Source organism: Taudactylus pleione, unplaced genomic scaffold (assembly GCF_031769625.1).
Source record: "Taudactylus pleione unplaced genomic scaffold, aTauple2 ptg000560l, whole genome shotgun sequence".
Lineage (NCBI taxonomy): Eukaryota > Metazoa > Chordata > Amphibia > Anura > Myobatrachidae > Taudactylus > Taudactylus pleione.
In genome coordinates, this window is record NW_028284962.1 from 2,822,311 (window position 1) to 2,848,639 (window position 26,329).

Sequence of the window (26,329 nt, forward strand, 5' to 3'; positions counted from 1 at the left end):
GCACCACAAACAAGCTGGAATGACCTCTCTGATGGGTCGGAACATTCACTACCACCTGAGACAATACCAGCTTTTGTATTGCTTCCTGAATTACCACTCACTTTTCTGATGCCAGTGGTAAACCGGTTGTGAAAAAAACGAGAAGGCGGCTGGATTTTGAAGTCCAACTTCAGTCCGTGAGTAGTGATGTCCCGGACCCAGGCGTCCGGACAAGACTTGATCCACACTTCTTTGAAGTGCAGAAGACTAGATCCCACCCTGGGATCCCCCAAGTGAGAAGGAAGAACGTAATGCAGAGGGCTTCGCTGCAGCCTTGTCCTGCTGGGACGAGGATGCAGAGGCTGCCGCAGCTCTACCACAGCCTCTGGAACCACGGGAGAAGGCCGGAGATCCTCCGGGACGACCTCTGAACCTTCCATGGGCACGAAAGGACCGAAAGGATGGTCCTGCAGCAGGTCGTCTAGGAGGAGGAGCAGCAGATGGTAGGTAAGTGGATTTACCACCTGGTAGCTTGTGAGATCCACCTACCTAACTCCGTTCCGAATAGAACGTCCCCCGTAAAAGGAAGAGCCTCTACTGCTCTCTTATATTCTGCATCTGCTTGCCATTGACGCAGCCAAAGAGCTCTTCTAGCTGAGATAACTAAAGCCGAGGATCTAGCAGAAAGACCACATATGTCCTTAGAAGCTTCCCCAAGGAAAGAAGCGGATTCTGCAATCTGTTCGCCAGCTGAATGAGATCTTCAGTTTGTGCCTGGTCTTAAGACCCTCTGCAAGCTGCGTAGCCCAAGCTTCTACAGCCTTATTTACCAAACAGCTAACTAGTGCTGGACGCAGGGATACCCCTGCAACTGTATATATAGACTTCAAAGTGTTCTCCAGCTTTCTGTCAGGGGACTCTTTAAGTGAAACAGCCCCAGGTACCGGGAGTACTGTCTTTTTAGAAAGACGGGACACTGAGGGGAGGAGTCTCACATAATTTCCTGCTTTCTGGAGGAAAGGGGTAATAAGATAAAAGTTTCTTTGATATTTGAAACTACTTATCTCAGTGTTTCCAAGCTGAGGTTAGGATTTCATCCAATTCCTCTGATGCTGGAAAAGTGACAGCCTATCTAAGTCTTTTACTAAAGATAGACGGTCTAGCAGTCACCTCTAAGTCTTCCACATGTAAAACTTGGCGTACTGCAGTAATTAAAGCTTCTACACCCTCTTACTAGGGACATTATAAGACGAGGCTGCAGGAGGGGCCTGGGACATTACCCTTGTAAGTACCTCAACAGACTTGGCTAATGAACGAGCCCAATCTGGTTCGGAAGATGTCTTTCTGAGCACCTCTGTCTCTGCGAGCTGCTTCCAGCTCTGCCGACAGTAGACATAACTGAAGTCAATTGATCAGACCATATAGGCTGAACGGGTGAGTCAGCAGTCTGAGAAACACACTTGTCACACAGCAGGGAAGTACTAGACTGTGCCTGTGTAAATTTCTCTGCACAATTCTTGCAGGTGAATGATTTCTGTGCAGCTTTAGAACCCTTGGTAGACAAAACTGCAATGCACTGTCACACACACAGACACACACACACACACACACACACACACACACGTACGTGTGAAGGGACAGTGAGATACAGAGATCAATACAGAGACTGTAAGAACTGGAAAGGGGCATAGAGGGAGATATGCTATGACCCTAGCAGCGCTACTGAATAGTGCTGCATGAATAAAAGCAGTGAAACAGCAGTACTGGCCTGAGTGTCACAGCTCCATTCTGCAGACAGACAGTCTCTATGTGCAGCAGTAGCTAAAATGGTCTCCAGCCTCCCTTTGGAAGCGCCGAGGCTGCTGGGAGGCAGGAGCAGAAGATTTACTTAGGCTCCACCCCACCACCCCCCCCCCCACTATGGCACACTCTCAGCGTTAGCGGACCGCTTACTATGTATGCCCGCCTAACGTCCTGGCTCCCTGCTATTCAGAGAGCCAGGACACAGTAACCTTGCTCTGCCTTGTGCTGCTGGCGGCGGGCTTTGCTGTGGGAGCCCGCGACGTGCGCAGCATGCAGCGCGTCTTGGGACTCCCCAGAGACTTAGGTCTCTGTAGCAGGAGACCCCAGCGCACACCGCAAGCAGCTGCGGTGAGGTCTCACCGGCAGCTCCAATGGCACAGACAGGCAGGGGCAGTGAGCTGCCTGTCTGTGTCCTCAATCTGCTGATAGTAGTAACTGCGTGTGAGAGAGCCTTAAGGAGCATAGGTCCAGCTCCCAGGGCACAAATTTTAGACTGCCTGTATAGAGGGGGAGGAGCTAGCTACCATTCAGATTTTTTTTTTTTTTAAAGGCGCCAGCTCCCGGTTGACCCACTTCTATACCCCATTGTACCGAGACTCCAGTGTCCCCTAGTGGATGAAGGAGAAAGCCCTTTTGGTTCAGTGTGTCAGTCACTTCATGTAAGTTGCCGACTCAGGATCCAGCAAATGAGCTCCAGATCATCCCACTTCCTCCTCCATGCTTGACAGCTGTATCACAGAGCTTCATTTACTTTCCTGTATGTGTCAGCCCCAAATTTAAAAGAGCAATGCTTTTAATAACATAACAGAGGGTGTTTTGCTATTAAAAACAACGCCCTTTTAAATTGTAGGCTTAAACACACGGGGAACCAGCAATCGCAATAATCTGCATTTTTGCCAACTTGATGCCATACAAAAACCCTGTGGGATGAAAATGTGTATACATTTTGATTCATCGGTCCATAACATCATCTTACAGCACTGCTCCATGGCCCAGGTAAGCCTAATTTTCATTGCTGTAAGTCCTGAACCTATTAGTTAATCCCTGGAAAAAGCCTATTTTTATAACTCTGAAAATGAAATTTTTCAGTTTTTGCTAACCAAAACTTTTTTTTTTTTTTTTCTTTTTTTATACCTCTTGCAGTTTACAGCTTAACTTTGTTCCATTTCAGGTCATTAACTGGACTGGAACTGGACTTAAATTTCAACAACTGGAATAATGGGGAGGGGTGAGGGTTGGGTTTTTTAAACATTTGACCGTTAGTGTACATATATGGGTTATAATAAAAACAACAGAATGTGTGTGAACAACGTCGTTCAGACAAAACCGCTGTACACTCCTGGCGATATATCTATCAGTGTGCACCCAGCTTAAGCACATACATACCAGGGTGATTTCAATAATCGTACAAACCATTCTAGACATCACCATATCTGCCACCAAGCACAGAAGATAAGAGACCTAAGTCTTCAGGTCTGAACTGTAGGTACTACAGAGATCCTTCAGTAATATAATGGTCAGCACACACATGTATTATTATGGGGGAATTACTGAAAAACTTCACACTCTCTACCTATAGGGAAAAACCACAGCAGACTTCTAAAGTGAGGGCTTTCGAGTGAGAGCCCCTAGGGTTCTTCCTGCCAAGACAGGGATACCTTATGTTACAGGTGCAAGGATACATTTTATTTACGTCAAAATAATTATTTCTACCAAATAGTAGCACCCACTCTGGGTCATATAATTACAATTACAGTACTGCATAATAACAGCACATGTATAAGCTGAGAGCTGACTCACCAGGAGGCACCCCAAAAACCTCCAAATGGCACTATACGGACCAGTACATCCTCCCATTGCTGGCTCCCTTCATGCCTCTCAGAACTGCAAATAGAAAGTATGGTGGTCGCTCACATCAAGCTGAATGATATTGCCCAGGTACTTGTAAAGGGCGGGGTTTACACTGAACCACAGGAAAAAAAAGGGATATTCCACTTAATTCACATAGAAAGGTGATGAAAAAGTATCGGTTTGTTTATTATTTATGTAATTTTAATTCTTCCTTATTATATTAACACTTATTGATTATCTTGACACATCTGCACTTTACAAAGTGTTAATATAATAAGAAAGAATTAAAATTACATAAATAATAAACAATTCACATAGAAAGGTGATGAAAAAGTATCTATTTGTTTAAGTGGTGATTCCCTGATAAAAGCCCAGCCAGAGCAACTCCGGGAGTCCCATGCCCAAACGCTCACCCCAAAATAATTATTGCTACCAAATAGTAACACCCAGAGGAGCCTTGACGCTGGCCCGGCGCTTAATCATATATTTGCAAATGTTTGCAACTAATGCCCCTGAATTTTTATTATCATGTAGGATTCAAGTATTTTTGCTAATATTGCTGCAGTGTGCTGGAGGGAATATCCCTTTTTTTCTGTGGTTCAGTGTAAACCCCGCCCCTTACAAGCACCTGGGCAATATCATTAAGCTGATGTGAGCGACCATCATACTTTCTATTAACATTTTATTTACCAAAGTGTTATAAGTTATTAATATATCTTTATAACAGACTTCAGTAATCAGGTTATGATAGGGATTAGTACATTAAGAATTTATGTGATGTGTGAAAGTGAATTTGATCAACAGATAGTTCACATTTATTTTTCTAGAATTCACATGGAAACCTATGTGGCAAATTCAATTGGGGCGAGGTTTATCAAGGTAAAATATCTTGCGCCCAGTTTTGGATTACAGCAGATATGCGTACTCCCGAGAACATGTGTCACAGTTCTGTGTTGTCCAGTGCTATCAGATAGAAAGGTAGGAAATTCAAACTGCATATGTGCATCTGGTAACCCAAGCAATAAAAAAACACAATGGCAAATTGTGATAAACTATACAGTCTAAACTGCTAGTAACCCGCAGAGGTCATCATTGAGTAGGTGAATAATTTACCTGTATGACTGCAGTATGTCGATGATTCCTATATAAAGTAAGAGACGTTCCCCTCTTCCATTCACAGCTGGAATTCCACCCATTCTAGAAAAAGAAGCAGTAAATTTAAACAGAGTCGCTCACCAATAGGATTAAAGAAATGTTATACAAGTAGGAATATATCAGTTTCATATGTAGAACTAGAATGTACCCAGGAACACAATTTGCATGACTATGATGCCATAAAATGGACTCAAGACTGCTCCTGTGTGGAAGCACCTGCTTTTATTTTTCATAATAAAGCTCAGGGGCAGAAGCACAGAGCTATGTGACTTATAAAAAGAAGGAAACAAATATAAATACAGCTAAAAAGGTGGCTATATGTAGTTCCATATTGAGAAATTCTACAACTATATATCTATCCAGATTTAAATGATGAAAATGAAATTACTCTGTCAAAAGGAATAGTGATTTTTATTGCCTTGGCTTTCAACTAAATGCTTAGCATGGGATCTACAATAGTAGTGCTGAAGCTGTACTGCCATCTAGGAAACATTTTACATGCAACCAGGAGATTTTTACATGGCTCCCAGGGATTTGCCGGTTCTGTTAAGAATGTGTAAGTCATTTAAGTGCATGCAAACAACATTATGTGCAGTTGTGAAGGCTGTATCTCCAGCAGAACATACATTAGAGAAGGGCAACAAAATGGAGCAAGGTCTAAATCACAAAACAAAAAGAAAATTATAAAACCAGTTCAAAATAATGCATGTTCCCCACCCCTACAGGCCGCCTGCCTGGAGCATCCCTTGAACGCTCTGGACAACTCTACTGGACTGTGCCATTCCAGACACCCTGTAAGCCACATGCAGGTGCCGTGGGGCATCGACTGTGCCGCTTCCAGGGTCCTGTGCCCAATGAGACGGCACCACTCAAATACTCCTAGTTACGACCCTGGCTTTATGACATGGTGTGTTATGATACTAGAATTAGCCATTAAAACAAGGTTATAGATGTAGCCACAAGGGGAAGTGCATGGTCAGCTATAACACTCAGGGAGGCAGTATCATTTAAACGATCCTCAACTGGTATTAAGGTGCTTTTTATTATTTAGGTATTACCAGATATTTATATAGTGCACACATTCCGTAGCGCTTTAAAGAAAATATTTATCCATTCGCATCAGTCCCTGCCCCAGTGGAGTTTACAATCTATGGGCCGAATTCAATTAGCTGTGAAAAGTGCCATCTGACGAAAAATGGAAAGAATTCGCCTCATTCGCCTGTTTTGACGAAATGTTTTTTCCAAGCGCGTCCCCACTTTTCGCCCTATTCAACTGATAAACAGGCGAAAACGTGGATAGGTGAATGTTTTACAAAGCGAAACTAGCAAAAAGGAAATTTTTTGGGGGGAAATCAGTGTGTACCCCATAAATAGCTTCAGTGACCCTGGGAATCAATATAGAATAGTAGTAGTAGCCCTAGTAAACTTATTTAGTGAACTTATTTTGACGCAAAGGGCTGTTATATGCATATTTGCGGAGAAATTATAGAAAGCAATGTTTTTTCAGAAAAATAAGTACTGTAGTTAAATTTGGGCTACCTGAAAATGGGCACTAGTATATTTTGAGGTCTCTAAAAAACCAATACATCTGCTGCAGCCTCCCAAAATACCAGGCCCCCCACTTTTTACCCAATTTTCCAAACGTTTCCGGTAATTGATTAGTCCTGAACATAGGCTTGGAGGAATTTTACCCCATTCCTCCGTACAAAACAGCTTCAACTCTGTTAGGTTAGTGTTATTTCTTTCAATGGTCCTTCCACAACAATTCGTTTGGATTAAGGTCAGGACTGTGACTTGGCCATTCCAAAACTTTATATTTATTCATCTTTAACCATTCTTTGGTTGAATGACTTGTATATGCTTTGGGTCATTGTCTTGGGATCAGTATGATTTACCGCCGGCCGAAGCCCGGCAGTGAAGATCCTGACAGGTAAGTATCTTTTTTTCTTATTTACCAACCTAACCTCCACAACCACCCCCCCCCCTTTTCTTAAACTCCATAGGGGCACAGGGATCACTCTGGGCCTAGCCTGGAGAGGAAGAATCTGGCCACCAAACAGTTACTAATTTTCTTCCCAGCAGCCACCTGGCTCCCTCTCCACTATAACCCACCCCCAGCCACAGGTCAGCCAGTTTAAATTAGCAAGCCAATGGTAGGAACGAGGAGAAGAAGAGGGAGAAGGAAAACCGGCAAACACTCAGAACACATGTAAGAAAAATGTGCGCCAAGTACCAGCATCAGAGGAAATAAACCCCACAAGCCAGGTGCATCAGGGTGTGCCCTGTGCCCCCTATGGAGTCAAAGAAAAGGATTTAACAACGCAAGACCATATAATCTCCTTTTTTCTTCCTACACTAGGAGGCATAGGGATCAATCTGGGGCGTCCTAAAGCTGTATCCCGATCGGAGAGGCCGCTACTGGGCATCCGAAGACGCAAAGGTGATAACTGCATTGTACAAAAAAAAAAAAAAAAGAGTGGGCAGATAACCACGTGGCAGCCGTATAAGTTGTACCGCAGAAACGCCAAGTTAAGCCGCCCAAGAAGGTTCCACTGACCTGGCGGAATGAGCAGTTACCACAGTAGGAGCTAGAGATCTACCACAGAGTGTGGCGGATAGCCAAGCCGGGCCACCAGGATAATCGGTTCAGAAATCGGCCAGCCCCCCTTTTGAAAGTCGAACAGGACCACAGAGAACAGAGCTCCGGGTCTGTTCTTGGAAAAATTACCGGAAGTCTACATTCCTGGATACGTCCTCCAGTGAGGAGTCAGGAACACAACAACCCCAGGTAGGAGAGGAACCAAGACACAACTCTGGGGAGGAACCCAAGCGAGACTCCAGAACAGTTTGATCTAAGTTAAGATCTGAGAGGGGGAGTGACAAGATAAGGTGCTCAAACAGACACCCACTGCGCTAAGCAATGGCAAGTAGTAAGCATTAGGCACCGACTGCAAGACGGAATAGCTGTGTACTACGGCCACCATGGCCAAGCTAAGCCACGAGAATCACCATGCTTCCTTCCAAATGCGATCTGTGAAAAGTATGAACAGGTGAGAAAAGAAAGAAGAGTTGAAACTTCCAGTGTATTGCCGGAGCTATCAATAGGAGAGCTCCGGGAACTCTGGAGCCGGAACAGTATCTTGGTAACTTGTAGTTATGTGAGACATTTTGATCTCAAGCGCCAGCGACCACAAGGCCCTGAAAAGCGTCAGAATGTAGAGCCCACTCTCACCTGAGTGAATGACTTAGCAGCCTAGGAGTCCTCTGCTCCAGGAGAACTGTAGGAAGGAAGGCTGCCTTCAGAACCAACTAGGGGAGCGGCTGACCATCTTAATGGAACCGCAACTGAGAACACCACCCTGATGGCTTATGTGGGCAACAGGTATCACGCTGTCAGGGCAGACTAGTACCGGGCAATGCTGGAGGAGGGGTAGAACCAGACAGAGAGCTCTGAAAACCAACCAAAACAGCAGAATGAAAATTGGTAACTGGCTCCCCTGAGTCATCCACCAATCCTAAAGGACTAATGACAGGTGACTGCCCTACACCCATGAAGGTGTGCATTGGATCCCAACTGGAGCAGTCCATATCATAGAGCCCAAATTTCCCTGTGAAAAGGCAGGAAGTGAAACAGAGCAACCTGATGTAACTGCGCCCTGTCAAAGGAATAGATTACAGAGTCCAAGATCTGCCTGCAAGAGTGTAAGAACACTCAGTAGAGATTAGAAAGGAGGGAACGGTAAGAGTAAGACAGTTAGTATAACGGCAGAGAGGAATACCTCCCGACCAATGGAATGCAGCAAAGCTCTCCACCATGGGAAAAGGCTTCCAAATAACTATGCATCCGAGGAATCACCAAAGATCTACCTTGAGACAGATGGATATCCAGTGACTGAGCCCTGATAAGCAGGTAGAGAGGAGCTGTCATGACTGTCCTGATCTTCATGAAAACCAGGAGGGGCTGAGGGCCTACCGTAACAGAGATACTGGAAGAGATTGTACTGCACAGAGGAAGCTACAGCACCTGGTATTCCCCGGCGGTTTCCCATTCAAGTACTAACCAAGAATGACCCTGCTTAGCTTATGAGATCAGAAGAGATCTGGCGTGTTCAGGGTGGAGAGGCTATATGCTAACTGTTCCGGATGCAATATGTAAATAGGCCTCCTATATGTGAAATAATGCTTTGCAAAGCTCTAGTCTACAGGTTCTCAAACTCAGCCCTCAGGACCCCAAACAGTGCATGTTTTCCAGGTCTCCTCACAAAATCACAAGTGAAATAATTAGCTCCACCTGTGGATCTTTTAAAATGTGTCAGTGAGTAATGACTACACCTGTGCTCCTGCTGATGCGGATACTGATAATTCTGAAGTCCCCGCTAGCACCCAGAGAACTAGGATGAGCTAAAACAAGTAGTCAGGTATCTGGCCAGTAAGAGACTGGTAAAGTAACTTGCACCTTCAGAGGAAAGAATCTGGACAATAACCGTGGAGATTAGAGGAGAGTGCACAGAGTCTCCCAGAGTGCTGCTCCCAGGAGAGTTTAGAAAACTCACTAAGGCATATAAGATTTCCGTACGGGACTTGAACCTGGGCTGTGCTGGTCCCAAGACAGGAACACTACCCCTGTGACAGAAGTGGGATCTGAATCCACGGCTCCAGAGGAGAATGCGCCCTAGACCACTTGTGTTGACCCCACGCTGGGGTTCCTCAAGAGGAAATCCACCCCAACCTGTGGCAATAGACCTGCCAGCTGTATGACGGTCTAAGATCATCTACATCAGGGTCCATAGAGGAGGAACTCCTTAATCTAGAAGGTAGACCACCTGGTGCAGAAGGCAGACAATGTATATGGGCACTACCTAGAGACTGTTCAACCCCGAACCACGAGGACCTTCTCTAAAATACAGAAGTGCCTCTAAGTACTTAAGAGTTCGTGGCAGCATGCCAGGAACGTGGTCAGAGGACTGTCCTGGCCACCATGGCAGATGTCCGCTTAAGAGGTTAATATGACTATGTCAATGGTCACCTAATTAAGTAGTAGCCCAACTGCCCCTGTCCCTGCACTGAGATCCTATCGGGCATCTGCTCAATGGCCCCTAGCCGTAGCTGCCCAAGCAAAGCGAGGGACGCACCCTGTACCAGATAATTTCAGTAGAAACTACACAGCTGCCTAGGATAGCTAATCTAACCAGCCACAGTGACTGATCCGTTGCTGGTAGCGGATACATTAAAGCAATGTGCTTAGAATCCAGAAGCCTCCACTAGGAGGTTCCCAAACTACTACTGCTATACCAGGTTAATGGTGGAGTGTTCTAAACCATTAATATATGGCCCCCAGATAGGGGCTGTGTCAGATATTAAACTGATAAGAACAGATGTCGGTTTTAAGTACCTGGGCTGTAGACCAGGGGTCTGTTATGTTTAAAGGTAAAGAAATAAAAAGCCTCCATCCTTATCAGGGTGTCTCCTAAGGACATGGAGACTCCAGGCTACACCAAGTATTCACAACCAGACAGGACCTAGCACTGTCAGACCTGTGCTGAGCCATACCCCTGTTGGCTAGCATCAGCCACTCCAGTACTGAAGAAGTAAAAGAGTGCTGCATTTACCTGGCTCTACTGCAGGTGTGATCATTCTTGTAGAAAAGAGACCCACACATTAGTCCGCTGGACCATGGAAGACTAAAAGCGGCCAGGAGCTGTGAACAGGCAAAGCCCGACTTCTCCCTCTGGTGTGGACCCCAGGGACATCGCCCTCACCGCTGTCATCGGCGTCTTGTTAGCCGGCGTCCCGGTGGTCTAGCGTATGGAATGGGAACACCCCGGACCAACACTACCAGCACTGCAGGTGGTCTCCACACCGGCAGAGATAATCCGCGAGCATGCGGTTCCCTGCCAGCAGGGAGCCACTATTACCTGGCCCCATTGGCGTTTGGCTGCAGTCTCCAGAAGCGGTGGTGTGCTGACCTTCCCGGAGACCAGCGGCAGAAGTCACCGACCCAGTCGCCAGTGTCACCAGCACTGGCGCTGTGGTCGTTGTAGTGGCAGTGACGGTATCCTATAGGATTCCCTGCACTCTCCGCTATTAGTGTAAAATAAAAAATAAAATCAACAGGGAGCCACTAAAAAGCAGCCCCACAAATGGTGCCCTTGCTCCTTGCTAAGCACCAAACTTAAAAACTGGCTGGCCTATGGCTGGGGGCGGGGTATAGTGGATAGGGAGTCAGGTGGCTGCTGGGAGGAAAATTAGTAACTGTTTGGTGCCCAGATTCTCCCTCTCCAGGCTATACCCAGAGTGATCCCTGTGCCCCCTAGTGGAGGAAGAAGAAAATAGAGATGTGCGTCCTCTATGTGGGTGGTTCACAGTATTATTATTATTACCAGTTATTTATATATAGCGCACACATATTCCGCAGCGCTTTACAGAGAATATTTGGACATTCACATCAGTTCCTGCCCCAGTGGAGCTTACACTCTATGTTCCCTATCACATGCTCACACACATACACACTAGGGATAATTTGCGCTCGGAGCCAATTAACCTACCAGTATATTTTTGGAGTGTGGGAGGAAACCGGAGTACCTGGAGGAAACCCACGCAAGCACAGGGAGAATATACAAACTCCGCACAAGTAGGGCCATGGTGGCAAAGTGCTGTGATCGTAGCACTGGTAACCTGACGCTGACACATATATCCTGTCATTTACTCCTCTCGCAAGCTAAGCCCATGTTCTGTAAGCTAAACACACAAAGTAGATCACGACTGGAAGCAAGAACATATATAAGGGTACAACTGTAAAATGTTCAGCTAATACGAAGGTCGATTCCTTTAACCTCTTTTCAGTTATGCAGAGAGAAGCTCCTGGGTCGATGTAACATGGAACAGTCCTCAGGACAGCTGTGTTAAGTTCAGATAAATTCTGATACCCTAAGTGCTTACACCACTGCATACAACAAAATGGTCTTCAGTACAAAAAAAAATAAAAAATACAGCTGAATGAACGGGATGTAGTCTGGAAGCCGACGGTCTAAATGCGCACCGCCAGCTTCCAGAGACTCTGATCCCGGCGTAGTACTAATGACAGGCGTTGAAAACTCGACGCCTGTTATTAACCTTACGCCGGAAGACAGACATACTGAACGAAGGTAAGCCGGGCGCGGACAGCTGCTTGGGGGGGGGATCGGGTTAGGTTTAGGGCTCCCGGGGGGGGGGGGGGACTTAGAGTTAGGCACCCCCCTGGGAGGGTTAGGTTTAGGCTGGGAAAGAGGGGGTTATGGTTAGGCACCCCCGGGGGGAGGTTAGAGTTAGGCACCCCTAAGGGATGGTTAGGGTAAGGGGGGGGGGGGGGTGGTTAGGTTTGCGATACTAACCTTAGGGACGATCTTCACCCTTGCCGTGCTGCTGCTGTCGGGATTTGAACCACCAGCCATGCGGCCGGCGGTAATACCCACTACAGCCGAATGAACAATTACCCCTGGTTATCACAAACTAATCGCTTCTATGGCGTGAGCACCCACTCTGGGTCATATAATTTTTGCAAGTTTGGAGAGGCATGAAGGCAGTCAGCATTAGGAGGATGTGCTGATGCTTATAGTGCCATGTGAAGGTTTTTTGGGGGTACCTCCAAGGCAAGTTAACTCTCAGCTTTTATATGTACTGTTATCATGCAGTACATCAATTGTAATTATATGACCCAGAGTGGGTGCTACCAATATGTAGCAATAATTATTTTTCGTGTGATGCCCTGGGGATGGCCCTTGGTTGGAATTTTTTGGGGTGCCTTGCTTCTCGGACGTGAACCCCTTAATGCTAGGGACGCCAGTATAGAGGAGCCTTGACGATTGGCCTGGCGCTTATTCATATATTTGCAAATGTATGTAACTAATACCTCTGAATCGCTATTATCATGTAGGATTTAAGTATTGTTTTTGCTGCAGTGTGCTGGGGGGCAAATCTCTTTTTTTTTCATTATTTTTAAATTGTAGGATTTATATTTGAATGTTCTATCTGCTGGCACTTCATTAAAAATAAGGGTTACAAATGGAGTAAGTATGAAAGGCTCCGAGCAACAAAACTGAAATACGTGGCAAGAATCACCTGCCATTATACCCAAAGGCACTTTAAAGACAAGTTACTGACGGGGACAGTAAAAAGGTTGACAATCTCTAGACAGACACCAGATATTAGACAATAGGTCGACTGGTACAAAAGGTTGAAACACTAAATGTCGACATGTAAGAGGATACACAGGTACAAATGGTCAACAGGGTCAAATGGTCGACACCTGATTTTTTTTTTAGGGTTAGGAACTTACCGGAGGGTTAGGGTTAGGCACTAGAAGTGATGGTTAAGGTCAGGCACCTACCCTGATGGTTAGGGTCCAGGAGGGAGGGTTAGGCACCAAGGGGAGGGTTAGGGTGAAGCTTAGGGCTAGAAAACAAACAGACAAAAAAAAAAATCAGGTGTCGACCATTTTTGTGTTGACCTTTTGTACCTGTCGAAATTTTGTCCCAGTCGACCTATTGACTGTCTAACATCTGGTGTCTATTTAGACACGGTCAACATTTTTACTGTCTATCTTTTAATCCACACCCATTACTGACAATAAGTTGCCCACAGACAAGCATAGTACCTGATATGTAAAGTTATGAAATAGAATTACTACGATTTACAAGCTACAGTACAATTTGCATGCTTATCCTGAATGTAGATATTCCATACAAAACTGCATTATCTACAGCAATTGATCAAGGGGCTCACCTGCTATGCACGCTTTCCAGTCGTCTATTAGTAGATCAGTAAAATTTGTGTACATCGGTAAAATGTGCGTTTACCTGTGATGTTAATTTACTTAAATTACTCACGTATCATCTGTGTCTATAGATTCTCCTCGGGCTGCTCCCCCCTGAATGGATTCCATTGCAGTTGAGTACAGTGCCTTCTGTCCCACTGGACGCTTCTCATCTGTCTGACTCTGTGCCCCATCTGCTTGTCGTTCTTTTTCCTGTTGCTCCATGTTGTGCACGCCTAAAAGAAGGCTGTAATCCATTATCTTGAAGCTTTCTAAAACCTGGGAAAGAAACAAGGTAATGCAATATGGTGCTTGCGCTTCAATATCTAAAGAAAGGGAACTTTTTATCACTGTAAATTATATTGTTTGTAGAATTTTCAGTTGGTGGTTATGCCATATGGTCTAGTTGCCAATAAAGCAAGTTTATTTCCGATTGGGTTTTTAAACTGGAATCTAATGCCTTATCTACGCTAGGCAAGGCAGATGGTCTCCACTGGCAAATAGGTAGCTGTTCTTGTGATAATATCCAAGTCAGAATAGTGATTATTTTAAGTCTCCCCACTCTGCAACCACCACTAACTTTGAGTATAGGTGCACTTTACTTTTGATGTAACATAGGCAAATAGCTGCACTCCCCTTATTGTACTAAAAAAAGAATGAAAAAGCTGCTAAGTCTTACCATGTAGCACTTTGGGGCAAAAGTTATCAGATTTTGTACATGTACCTTCTGATCGGCAGCCTGTGGGAAGCCACCGACTTCAACAGAAGAGGAGGAGGAAGATTATGAGTAAAGAGAGCAGAAGCGGAAGAAGGTGGAGGTGGTGTGAGAAGGGCAAGAGAAATAGGGCATAATTATTACACAAGTTTTGTGTGAAATCTCTCAAAAACAGACTTATTTCATGAAATCTGCTGTGTCCCCCGTTTTCAAATGCAATAGCAGCCCCCATAGAGTTTTTATAGGGGCTGCTATATTGTGACATTTACCAAGCTCTGGAAAGCCTGGCCCCAGATGCCAATGCCATCTTAAGAAGGCATAAGCCATTGTAGCCTCTAGGCTATATATCGCAGATTTTATCAGGAGAGGGATCAGTTATACCAGGTGTGCTCTCCGATGACCGAGTACATGCAATAGACCGCCGGGGGTTCCGCAACACAAAGTAAAGTGATCGCACCAGCCTTCACTTTACACATCACAGGAACAGCCTGTATGTTCATTTTGTTAATACATAAGGGCTCGTGCATAATATCTTATTGCCACTAATCAGGTCTAAAACCAATAACTGGGCCCATAAGTGAGCTGTGAGGGACACAGGGGAAAAGTGAGTGGTGTGATAGAAGGTGAAGGGATAGAGAGGTAAGAAAAATCCACAAGAGGGAGAAAGGCATGGACACATACAAAGAGGATACACAGATTCCCTTAGTGGCCAAAGGAAAAAAATAAAAATTATAATAGTTAAAAAATAAAAAATACACCCAATGAACTTACAAAAAAGTCAGAAGCATTTAGAAGAGCGGGACTCATGCAGCCAGCCTCCTACAATCAGCATGTTTGACAGCAGGGGGAGGAGCAGCTGCAGATGTGGCAAGAAAATGCAGGAAGAGCAGTGCACTCACAGAAAAGCAGAAGTGACATCAGGGAATATAGCATGTACATAGGAAAATCTCCACCCCTCGTGTTAATGGAGTGTTGGCACTTATTTTTGGATGTCGCGTCACCCACAAATTAATAAAGGCCCCATTCTGGAGCCTGAAGCCAGACCTGGTGGCGCTATACGATCCCCTGGTCTTAGTGCCAAACCAGCTCTAGGCCGGTCAGCACAGGGTTGTATTCCGCACAAAGTTTGGGCCTGCAAACATAAATGCTGTGACTACCGTTAATAACGTGCCCTGGAAGCAAGGAAATGTTCGCACGTGTGGTTTGTAAAGTGCCAGTACACCCAGGCAGACATAGGAGCTGGAGATAATAGTGCTAAAGGCACCAGCAAGCACAACCCTTTAAAGATAGTCTGGGTATGTTGGGAATTTTAGTTTCCAGGGAAAAAAAATTATAATTTTATCTATTTCATGAATATTGACACTACACCCACAGCTCATGATGTTGGGAATAGCCCTAGTACTATCAGCTAGGGGCTGCCCACTTTTTTTTTTCCCATGCCCATTCTCCCTATATAACAGCCCCATGCTGACTGGACCTATTTTGGATATGATCAGCAACAACAGTTGTAAAGTTAGGGGAAAGGGTCATGGATTTTTATTTTTATAAATCAGATCTCATTTTCACTGTTAATGCAAGATCCATGTTGATAATAATGACTTTGTTCCTGGAGTTGTGCATCCACAAATGATCCACCATATAACACATACGCAATTGATTGGTACTAAGGACTGATAAAGGACTAAATTTAACTCCGTCTGAAAGCATACAGGGGGAGATGTATGAAGCCCAGAAGCGGTATCAGCGCACGCTATGTGCGCTGATACCGCTTCTCCCCGATGTCGTTATCGACAGCTACAGCATGCGCTAAGCCTATCCCCACAGCTCTGTCCCTGCGGCCGGCTCCAGGCTGCACATGGGGATCTTGCTATATGCTCAGTGGAACCGGCCGGGACAGAGACACAGGGCATCAGCACTAGGCTGATGCGCTGTGGTCTCCAGTGGGTAGCGCCGGAGGGGGGAGTTAACGCTCCCCCTCGCTGCCCAATGAGATGTTCTTACAAGCGGGAAGCGTTATAGCGGCACGGTAAGTGCCGCTGTCATACATCTACCCTACAGTGTTTTGAAACACATGTGCAAAAAAAAACAAAAAAAACAAACACATTTAGCTTACAAACCACCCCCACCCACCACAAATCTCTGAATAAGCCACACAGTGCTCACCAGAGGAATGAGCTAGGAGCCACTGTACAAATTAATAAGAAAACAGTCCATGTAACAAATTTAAATCAGAGCAGCTGCCAATAAGTCATATCAGACTCGCATCATCCAAGTTTAATCGGAACCTCTCTTACCTCTCACAAGCTGTCTGCAAGCAGTTAAGCAAGAAATTTGTGAGCTACAAAGGGAGGTGTTCTTGTCTTTGAAAGGCAGAATAAGCAGTTGTAACTAGTCTGCAGTTGCTCCAAAAACATGTATATACTATATAATGGAGTCTATATATTATACTAGATGTATAAAACACTATTGAATTGTTAACAAAAAAAAAAAAAAAGGATTTGTTAATTAATCCACAATAGTGTACACGGCTAGCTTTTCCTATACACAAGGGCTAATATGATAGCCAATGAGCTGTAGTGTGTTAAAGTGGCAGTCAAGAGAGGCAAGAATAACTGCCATCATGATCAGTACTAAATAAGTTAAGTGGATTATTAAAAACACAAAAAAAGGAGACTTAGGTCTTGTCAGTTAAGTCTTTTTCTTCGACTGCAAAGGGACCACAGGGATTACTCTGGATATAGCCTGGAGAGGAGAGTCTGAGAACCAAACAGTTAATTAAATTACCCACAAGCCTAGGCTCCCTCACCTCTATACCCCGGCCCCAGCCACTGGACCTCAGTTTTGTTTGCAAGCCCAAGGGAGGAGCGAGGCAGAGAAGGAGAAGGAACGTTGGCATACATACAGGACCATACAGATCATGGAATTACAGTCAGACTGGTCACCAAGGAAACAATCCCCGGTAGACAGGTGCGTCAGGGTGGGCGCCCTTAGTCCTTTTCACATACAATCGGAGAGCCCTCACCAGATCCAACAAAGGCTCAGGGTGAGGTGGATCCATAGACTGAAAAGCAGGAACAACTATTTCCTCATATGAATATATGAAAACGGGACACTACCTTGGGAAGGTAGCCGAGGCGAGTCTTTAAGACAGCCCTGTCAAAATGGAACACAAGAAATGAAGAGCTTCCCAAGAGAGCGTTCAAACCAGAGACCCTCCAAGCCGACGTGATGGCCAAAAGAAACACCGTTTTCCACGTGAGCTAACATAATTCAACAGTCTGTAACGGTTCAAATGGAACAGACTGGAGAGCTCGTAGAACTAAAAACTGAAGAAAGATCCCAGAGAGCTACAGGAGAAACAAATGGTGGCTGCACATGGAGAACACCCTGGGAAAAAAGTTCTCACTTCAGGAAGCAGAGATCTCTGTCTTTGAAATAGGACAGACAAAAGACATGGATCATGGAGACTTGTCTGCAAAAAAAGAAAGGATACAGGAAAGGCGAAAAGACGTAGGGTGAAAACCCTTAGTCGAACACCACAATAAGTAGGTACGCCAAACCCGATGATAGATACGAGCCGAAGACTGTTTCCTCGCCTGCAGCATGGGCCTAACAACCCTCCTGGAGAAGCCTATCGCTCTTAAGATGGATGTCTCAAGAGCCACCACATCAAAGTCAGATGGGCTAGATCCGGATGGAAACAGGGACCTGAGACAGAAGATCCAGTCCTCAGTGGAAGACGCAGTAGGGCGTCTATGGACAGAGTCAGAAGATCTGCGTACCACACCCTCCGAGGACAATCCAGAGCCACCAGGATCAGAGTGCCTCCTTCCCGTTTGTACTTGCGAAGGATCCGAGGAATCATGGTGATCGGAGGGAAGACATAAATCAGTGGAAAGGTCCAGGGAACTGTCAGTGCATCTATCAGGAGAGCTTCTGGTTCCCTGGTGTGGGAGCAAAACCTCGGAAGCTGGTGGTTGTAGCGAGACGCCATCATGTCGATGTCTGGTAGGCTCCAGAGATGGACTAACAGCTGGAAGACATCCGGATGTAACACCCACTCACCTGCATGGACTCCTGGGATGAAGACTGCGGGACAGTGCTGGAAGATGATGCTCTGCCCAGCGAAGAATCTTGCTGACCTCTTGCATGGCCCCTTGACTGCGAGTACCGCCCTGGTGATTTATGTGGGTCACCACAATTGCGTTGTCCGAATGTATCTTCACAGGGCGACCCTGAAGGAGGTGCTGTGCCTGACACAAAGCCCTGTACACGGCATGAAGTTCCAGGATGATGATGGATAGCTGGCTCTCCTGACTTATCCAACGTCCCTGAAAAATTAAGTAACAGCCCCCCACCCCCGAAGGCTTGCATTATTGGTGAGAAGGATCCAGTCCTGGATCCAAATGGGGCATCCCTTGTCTAGATGAGAACACTGGAGCCAATACAGTAGGGAGAGATGAACTTCCTGGGGGAGAATTACAGTCTGAACCTTTGGACGTGACTTGAGCCAATGCCTCAGAATGATTTCCTGAAGAGGCCGGGAGTGAAACTGACCGTACTCCACCATTTGAAAGTTGACACCAATGAACCCAGAATTTGCATGCATGAGTGAATGGACATTCACCGCTGACCAAGAAAGGTCTGATTTGTAATGACACAATCTTGTCTGGAGGAAGAATCTCTGAGCTCTGGAATTCAACAAGGCTCCCAAATGGAGCATCTCCTGGGATAGAGATAGCGTGGACTTCTTGCAATTGATGATCCACCCATGTGATTGAAGCACCTCCACCGTCATATGGATGTGATCCCCGAGAACCGCTGTAGACTGTGCCAAAAGAAGCAGGTCATCCAGGTATGGTAAGATTCTGACGCCCTTGCGGCACAGATGTGCTGCCATAACCTTCATGAACACTCGAGGGGCTGTGGACAATCCAAAGGGTAACGCCTGAAATTGATAGTGTCTGGTTTGGACAGCAAACTTGAGAAAAGGTTGATAATTGGTTTGTATAGGTATATGCAAATAGGCATCCAGTATAACCAGTGATGCCATAAAGTCCCCTGGTTCCAAAGCTAGAATGATGGACCGAAGGGACCCCATGCGGAATTTGAGAATCCAAAGAAATTTGTTCAGGTGTTTTATATTGAGGATGGGTCGGAAACAGCAGTCTGGTTTTTATGCCAATCTATTACCTCTGGGCTTGGAACTTTTAGGAGCAAAACCCTGGGTTCTCGGGAATGGCTGACCTCTGGCCTTACACTGAGGGTGAAATGAACGAGATGCTGAAGTCCTGGGTATCGTAGTGGTGACAGATGGCAAGAAAGCAGATTTGGATGCTGCCAACATAGTCACGATCTTATCCAATTCAGGACTAAAAACAGAACGTCACCTGAGAAGGGAAGGACTTCCAGAACCTTCTTAGATTCTGTGTCCGCTTTCCAGGTGCGCAGCCAGAGAGCTCTTCTGGCCGCCACTGTCGAAGCAAAAAAACTTTAGAGGTCAAAATCCCCAAATCTATAGATGCTTCGGATAGATAAGAAGCTGCTTCTTTGATATGTTCCATTGTAGTAACCAAGTCAGCTCTGTGTGCGCCAGAGGTGAGACCTTCTTCCAAAGTGTCTGCCCAGCGGCCCACAGCTTTAGCTAGCCAAGATGATGCCATGGCTGGACGAGCCCCTGAGTTTACATAAATTTTCCAATTTCCTACCTATAGGATCTTGGAGAGATGCTGTGTTAGGGATAGGGAGGAGGGATGACAGAATAAGCAGAGTAATGTGAACATCCACTGGGGGAGGAGATTCCAACTTAGCCCTATCCACAGCAGGGAGAGGGTAAAAGGTAGCTATACGCTTAGAAACTTGAAAGCATCTACTAGGGTGAGTCCACGCCTCCGCCAGGAGATCCTCTAGTTGTGCAGAAGATGGAAATTCTGCCACTGACTATTTGTCTTTTAAAAGACAGGTGACTAGGATCTAGGAGGTTGCTCAGATTCCTCAACTAGCAGAATAGTCTTAACTGCTCTGATAAGAGCCTCTAAGTCTACAGGAGACAGCCTCTTCTGGGACAGAAAATATCTCCACGTCTGAGGTAATGGAAGCGCTAGCCTCGCAATCTGAGGAGATCTCTTAATCCAAACCTCCGACAGATAATTGAGTGGAGATTTCACATGGAGCAGATTTACACCTAGGAGTCCGATTTCTATCCAGCATCTGCTGAAAGGATGTGGACACCTGAGCTAACTCCTGGACAAACTGGGAAAAAGTTTGTATCCAGGGTGGCTCCGCCATGGGGAGCTGTGGCACAGCAACAGACCATATGTTAATGCCAGTACCACCTGTCCCTAACATTTGTGACATTACCAGAGTCAGCGGAGACGCCCAAGCTGGTTCTTGAGAAGAAGCCATAGGAGAAATGACCTGTTGCAGGGCCCCATAACAATTGACACACAGACAGTCATGCTCCAGATCCTGAGAAGAAATTACACCAAAACTCTGTTTGAAAGAGCACGATGCAGTAGTGCCAGCCTCCTTAGTAGTTTTATTTTTGGACATACTGTAAGAAAATAAAAACTATACCCCCAAACAACTAGTAAGGTGTAAGCAACCCAAGGCTAGTATAAAGTGAACACACTTGTACTAGAAATATACCTATTTTGCTGTAGCAACTACCAGCTAGGTATAAAACTTAAAATAGTACTCACCCCTGCAAGGAATGTACCCTCGGTGACCAGCCCCAGCAGCACAGATATGAAGAAAGTACACTTCCATACACTCAGACCACTCGCTGCAGAATATCTGGGCAAAGTTCAACAAACCAGCCAAATGTAGCAGGAAGGAGCCAGGAAAGTAGCGCAGCTATCAGAGGAGACAGGAGCCCTGCTGCACTCTCCAACGCTGAGACAGGCTATAGCTTATAATAGCTCCCAGAAAGCAGAGCAAAACCGGTTAGAGACACCCAGTTTGTTCCTTTACAAGTGTGGATCTATTGCTTGGTGCCTACAGTGGATGACAACTTGCCTGTAGACATCACTTTTGCTGGCCGTTAGCCACAGAGATGTGCCCCTACACAGATGCTGCATGGTGACACCAGGAATAGCGGCTCTATGTAAGGGGAGATTTCAGCCACCAAACAGGTGACACGTAAACGCGGTTGTACATGCAAGCCACTCATTGTCTGGGGACGTGGCATAAACTGAGTACACAGCTAAACAGCACAGCGTTTTATGCACCTGTGCTAATGATCTTACACAGGTTTAAGGCACGAAGGTGAATTTAGCCCAGGAGACCCTGTTAACCGAGCCAGCAATAACAGGACTTTGGAAATTTGCTCCTTTAAAAACTAAATTTGTTTACAGATCTACTTGGATACAATATCGATTACACCCAAAACAGAAAAAAAATCTGCTGTGGTGAACTATGACACTAATAGCCATTAAAGGGGACCAATTTAAAGACCCCTGGAGTATAAACATAAAAGAGACGTTATATTTTCTTTTTGTCTTAATGTTTTTTTTTATGCCATTTTATTTTGATTTTTTTTCATAGGAATATACACGGATATAACAGCAACCGGTTGCTCTTTTTTTACTGTTACACTGTGCAATTAATAACTTTATATAAAGTATTTTAGAGTATATGAGTGTTTCATTCACATGCCAGACCTCTTTAATAATTAGCGCAAAAACGAATATATATTTAGTGCTGAGAAAGGCTATAGCTAAAATGGCCGCTCAGCGTTCTACTGGGGGAGGAGTGAAGAGAAAACATGCCTGGGGAAGCTGGCCTCATGGGTAAAGCACGCCCCAAGGGAGGGGCGAACAGGGAATCGCCCACATCCCGTCTAGTCCATCCACTGAATCCCCCGATGCACACCGGCTGCGGCTGGCATCTCCTGCTATTTGGGAGTCCGCGGCTGAAGTCACTGACCCAGTCAGCAGTGCTGCGCCCACCGTCGCAGGGGGTGGTGGAGCAGCAGTGTGGGCATCCTATAGGACGTCTTACACTACCCACTCTGATAACTATAAAAATAAAATAAATTAAACAGTGGGGAACCACCTATAGTAGCCCCTATAAAATGGTGCCTAGCTCTTTCCGGCACCAAACGCAAAATGAAGGTCCAGTGGCTGGGGACGGGGTATAGAGGTGAGGGAGCCTGGGCTTGTGAGTAAATTCATTAACTGTTTGGTGCCCAAACTCTCCTCTCCAGGCTATACCCAGAGTCATCCAAAGGGGCCCCCTAGTGGAGGAAGAAGAAATAGTAAGTTAGCATTTAAAAAAAAACCAAAATGATAGCTACTGGTACAGATTATGAAACTAAAGTTGTCTCACCAGACAGTCCCTCTGCATGGTCTTCACCAATGCACTGAAGGTGTCAGTGTCGAGAAGTAGTCCTTCAGGTGCATCCTGCATGAAGTCCAAGTCTTTGTAGGTGGGACTACGTTTCTCCCTCTCTTTCTTGGATGCCCGTCTTTTGTAAGTGGAACCCTTGAGGTCATATTTGAAATGCATACGCACTACTCGTGGCAGGATATTGTTCATCACCACCAAACGAATATTCTTCCCACCAGACTGCACGCAGTATAAGCCATAGAACTTGGGCAGAAGCGTCCGTGGGTTTTGGTTCAGGTTCTGTCAAGTTGGAAGACAATACAAGGTCTTAGATATATAGGCACCTACAGGGAACACACAGAAGATATTGTATAGTATTTTTTTGTGGGCTACATACAATACACACAGAGGATAAGGACAACAAACACAAATGGGAAGGTTCTTATTATAAACTATGTTTAAATTTGGACAATAAACAGAACGTACCATATAATACCCAGGAAGCAGTTTCTGGAGGAATTCAGCCTCCTTATGCATAACAGTTTTGATAATGAATTCATCATCACTAGTGACATAAAACAGAGATCCGCTTGCCCCGGGATTGGAGAGCTCAATTAGAGGTTCGTTACAGAGAGAATACTGTGAAAGAGAGCAAAAAGGAAAAAGAAATTAGTCCTTGGCACAGAAATACCTCTAGCTTACTGTAGGACTAATTCCATCCAATATAACTTGCCCCTCTCTCCCAGTCAGCAGACCAGGGAGATAACGCAGTTTGGAAAAACTCCCCCCTGCCACCAACAGAACAACTTGTTGACTAAAGGTGCCCACACATATAGCGACATTTTACACGATTTGGCCGATTTCGACGAATTGTGACGACGAATCGGGTAAAAAAAGTACAAATCGTGAGTTTATACTCACGAGCACGATGCCGATGTGCGTCCCCGCTCGTCGTAAATCGCATCTTCTGATCTGCCGTGCTGTAGGGCAGACTAGCCAACCATGAACACGATGGAAGCCGATCGTGAGGGTTTTTTCCTCACGATGAATCGTACGATTCATCACACAATGCGGAATTTGACTGACAGAAGCCTGGACACGCCCCATCGCCATCTTGTGCAGCATCGTGTATGGAGCAAGACAGTCTCACTTTGGGAGCCTGCACACTGAAGTGTTTTTTTGGACAAGTTTTGGTGAGTATTGGTACAGTTTAATACAAACACACTGACCACCAATATGTGCTCCCCACTGCCCACCAATGTGTGCCCCCAGGTAATAAATGCATGACCCAGCCACCGCCCGCCGTATTGAGGCGGGCGGTGGCTGGGTCATGCATTAAGCTCCCACTGCCCACCAATGTGTGTAATACATCAAAAAAATAAACACGTATTTTAAAAAAAAATCACCATACATTACATTTAAAAACACACATTATTTAAAGCTGGGGGTCTTCTACCTTTCGGTCTCCAGCTGTTGTGGAACTACAGATCCCAGGATGACCTGCCACCCACCTTTGAAACGGTTTTTAGGGCATCCTGGAATCTGTAGTTCTACCACAACGACAGGCCCAAAAGGTGGAAAACCCATACTGTCAAACAAAGAAAAACATTATATTACCAAGCAATAAACACATAACATTCCTGTAAAAGAAAACATGATTAGAATACCATAACAAACCTTTAAAAAAGAAAATATTAAAACATAAAAAATGTGAACTAACACAACATTACATTTAACAAAACTATATACACAAATATTTAAATGTCCTTTTTTTTCTTATTCATAGATAATGTCCATGGATTCAGAACGTGAATTCGTTACAGGATTCATTGAAATCCTGCACTCGAAAGACTGTCTGTGGAAGATCAGTTCTCGGAAGTACCACAATAAGTCGCACAAGTTGGCCGCACTCGAGGAACTGTTGGTGTATACGAAAAAATACATATCTGATGCAGACCTGAAACCTGTACGGCAAAAGATTCAAAATCTCAGGACAGTGTACATCAAAGAAAAAAAGAAGGTGGATGACTCCAAAAAATCAGGAGCGGCTACAGATGAAATATATACTCCTTCGCTGTGGTACTACCAAATGATGTCATTCATCAGTGAACAAGAGCCTCAAAGGGAATCAATCACCTTGATGTCTGAGCGTGAGGGAGATGAGGAGGTTGCAGAAGTCTTGGTAAGTAGTGACACAGTTTAAACCAAAATCCTTAATGTTTTTGTTGTTAAATCCCAAATGTCCAATTTAGTCAGTAGTTCACAGACAGTCCTCCTGCCATGGTACAGCACCTGGTCCATTGAAATAGGTCATGTACTCCTCCCTCACTTTGGCACATGCGGTGGATGTTGTTGTAGTTGGTGGTGCAGACACAGATGTCAAATGTTCAATGTCCTCCAGGGGTCCTACATCTTCTGGTCTAGCTGGGACTGGTCCTCGTTGAGTAGATTTTCTTCGCAGAAAGTTGTGCAGCACACAGCACGCCATCACGACCCAGTCTATCTTCTCCACATGTAGATTGATGGTGGTGTGGTAAATGCGGAAGCGGTTGCTCATTATTCCAAACGCATTTTCCACAATGCGCCGTGCCCGGGATAGACGGTAGTTGTAGATCCTTTTCTCTCTGGTCAGGCCCCTATGTGCAAATGGCTTCATCACATGTTCATGTAATGCAAAAGCCTCGTCTGCAACGAAAACGTAATTTAGGCCGTGCTTTGTCTGATCCAGTGAGGGCAACTTGAGGGTTTTGTTGGCGAGTCTCTGGTAGAAAGCCGTCTTTTTGAAGGACCCACCATTCGAAGCACGCCCATTCTTGCAGACATCCACAAACAGAAATTCGTAGTTGGCATTCACCACTGCCATGAGAACGATGCTGAAGAATCCTTTGTAGTTGTAGTAATATGATCCGATGTTGGCAGGTGGGTTGATGCGGATGCATTTCCCATTGATGGCTCCTCCGCAGTTAGGGAAATTCCAACGTTGTTCAAAATCTTCCGCGATGCTGGTCCACTCCTCCACGGTGTTAGGAAACTGTAAAAATAGTAAAAAAGATGTTAAAACATGACTATAATATTTTTTATATCTTTTTTCCCCTATATAGAGTCCCACCCAAGACCCTGATTTAACATCCACACCGGACCTCAGTCTGCTCGGTGGCGACAGTGATCCAGAGAATAGCACACAAGTGGAAACTCCACTTCCACCTGGACCTCATCTTCTCAACAACCCCAAAAAAAGAAAAAAAAAAAAACAAGCCAGAAAGGAGAATTTTACAGAACGAGGACCATTTTTTACAAAACGGCTGCTGCAGAAACCCCCAGATGCAATAGATGATTTCACAGCTCATGTGAACAGCACATTGAGAAATCTGGATGCAGATATCCAAAGAAATTTTTTAAGGTTAAACTACGACCTCTTGAGTTGCTGTATGGAGCAAAAATATCTCAAATTCTACATACATTGCAGATCCAATGCTATTTTCCCCTGCCCCAAATAGGTATGTCCGCCCCCCCCTGCCCAGTTAGATATTACTCCCCCACCAAGCACCCCAAGCACCAGCACCACCTTGTATAATGCTCTGCTGGATGCAGCAGATGAGTCGCCCCAATATACAGAGATGTAAATTTTTTCTTGATTTTAAGGTCACCAAATTTTATGAATTCTAATAGGTGCTTGCTGCATGGGATAGGGTGGGGACGCCGCCATT

At 45.3% G+C, this 26,329-nt stretch overlaps 1 protein-coding gene across 9 annotated transcripts in view; it reads right to left on the reverse strand.

Moving 5' to 3' along the window:
- Window positions 1–26,329, reverse strand: part of PIP5K1C (phosphatidylinositol-4-phosphate 5-kinase type 1 gamma) — a 111,184-nt gene that overhangs the window by 52,463 nt on the left and 32,392 nt on the right. For all 9 annotated transcript variants that reach the window (XM_088452962.1, XM_088452963.1, XM_088452964.1 and 6 more), the window contains exons 6-9: window positions 23,109–23,261; window positions 22,623–22,922; window positions 13,653–13,858; window positions 4,747–4,830 (exon numbers count right to left, since the gene is read on the reverse strand). In XM_088452962.1, coding sequence (XP_088309088.1) covers window positions 4,747–4,830; window positions 13,653–13,858; window positions 22,623–22,922; window positions 23,109–23,261 — 743 coding nt within the window. The remainder of the gene's footprint in view (window positions 1–4,746; window positions 4,831–13,652; window positions 13,859–22,622; window positions 22,923–23,108; window positions 23,262–26,329) is intronic.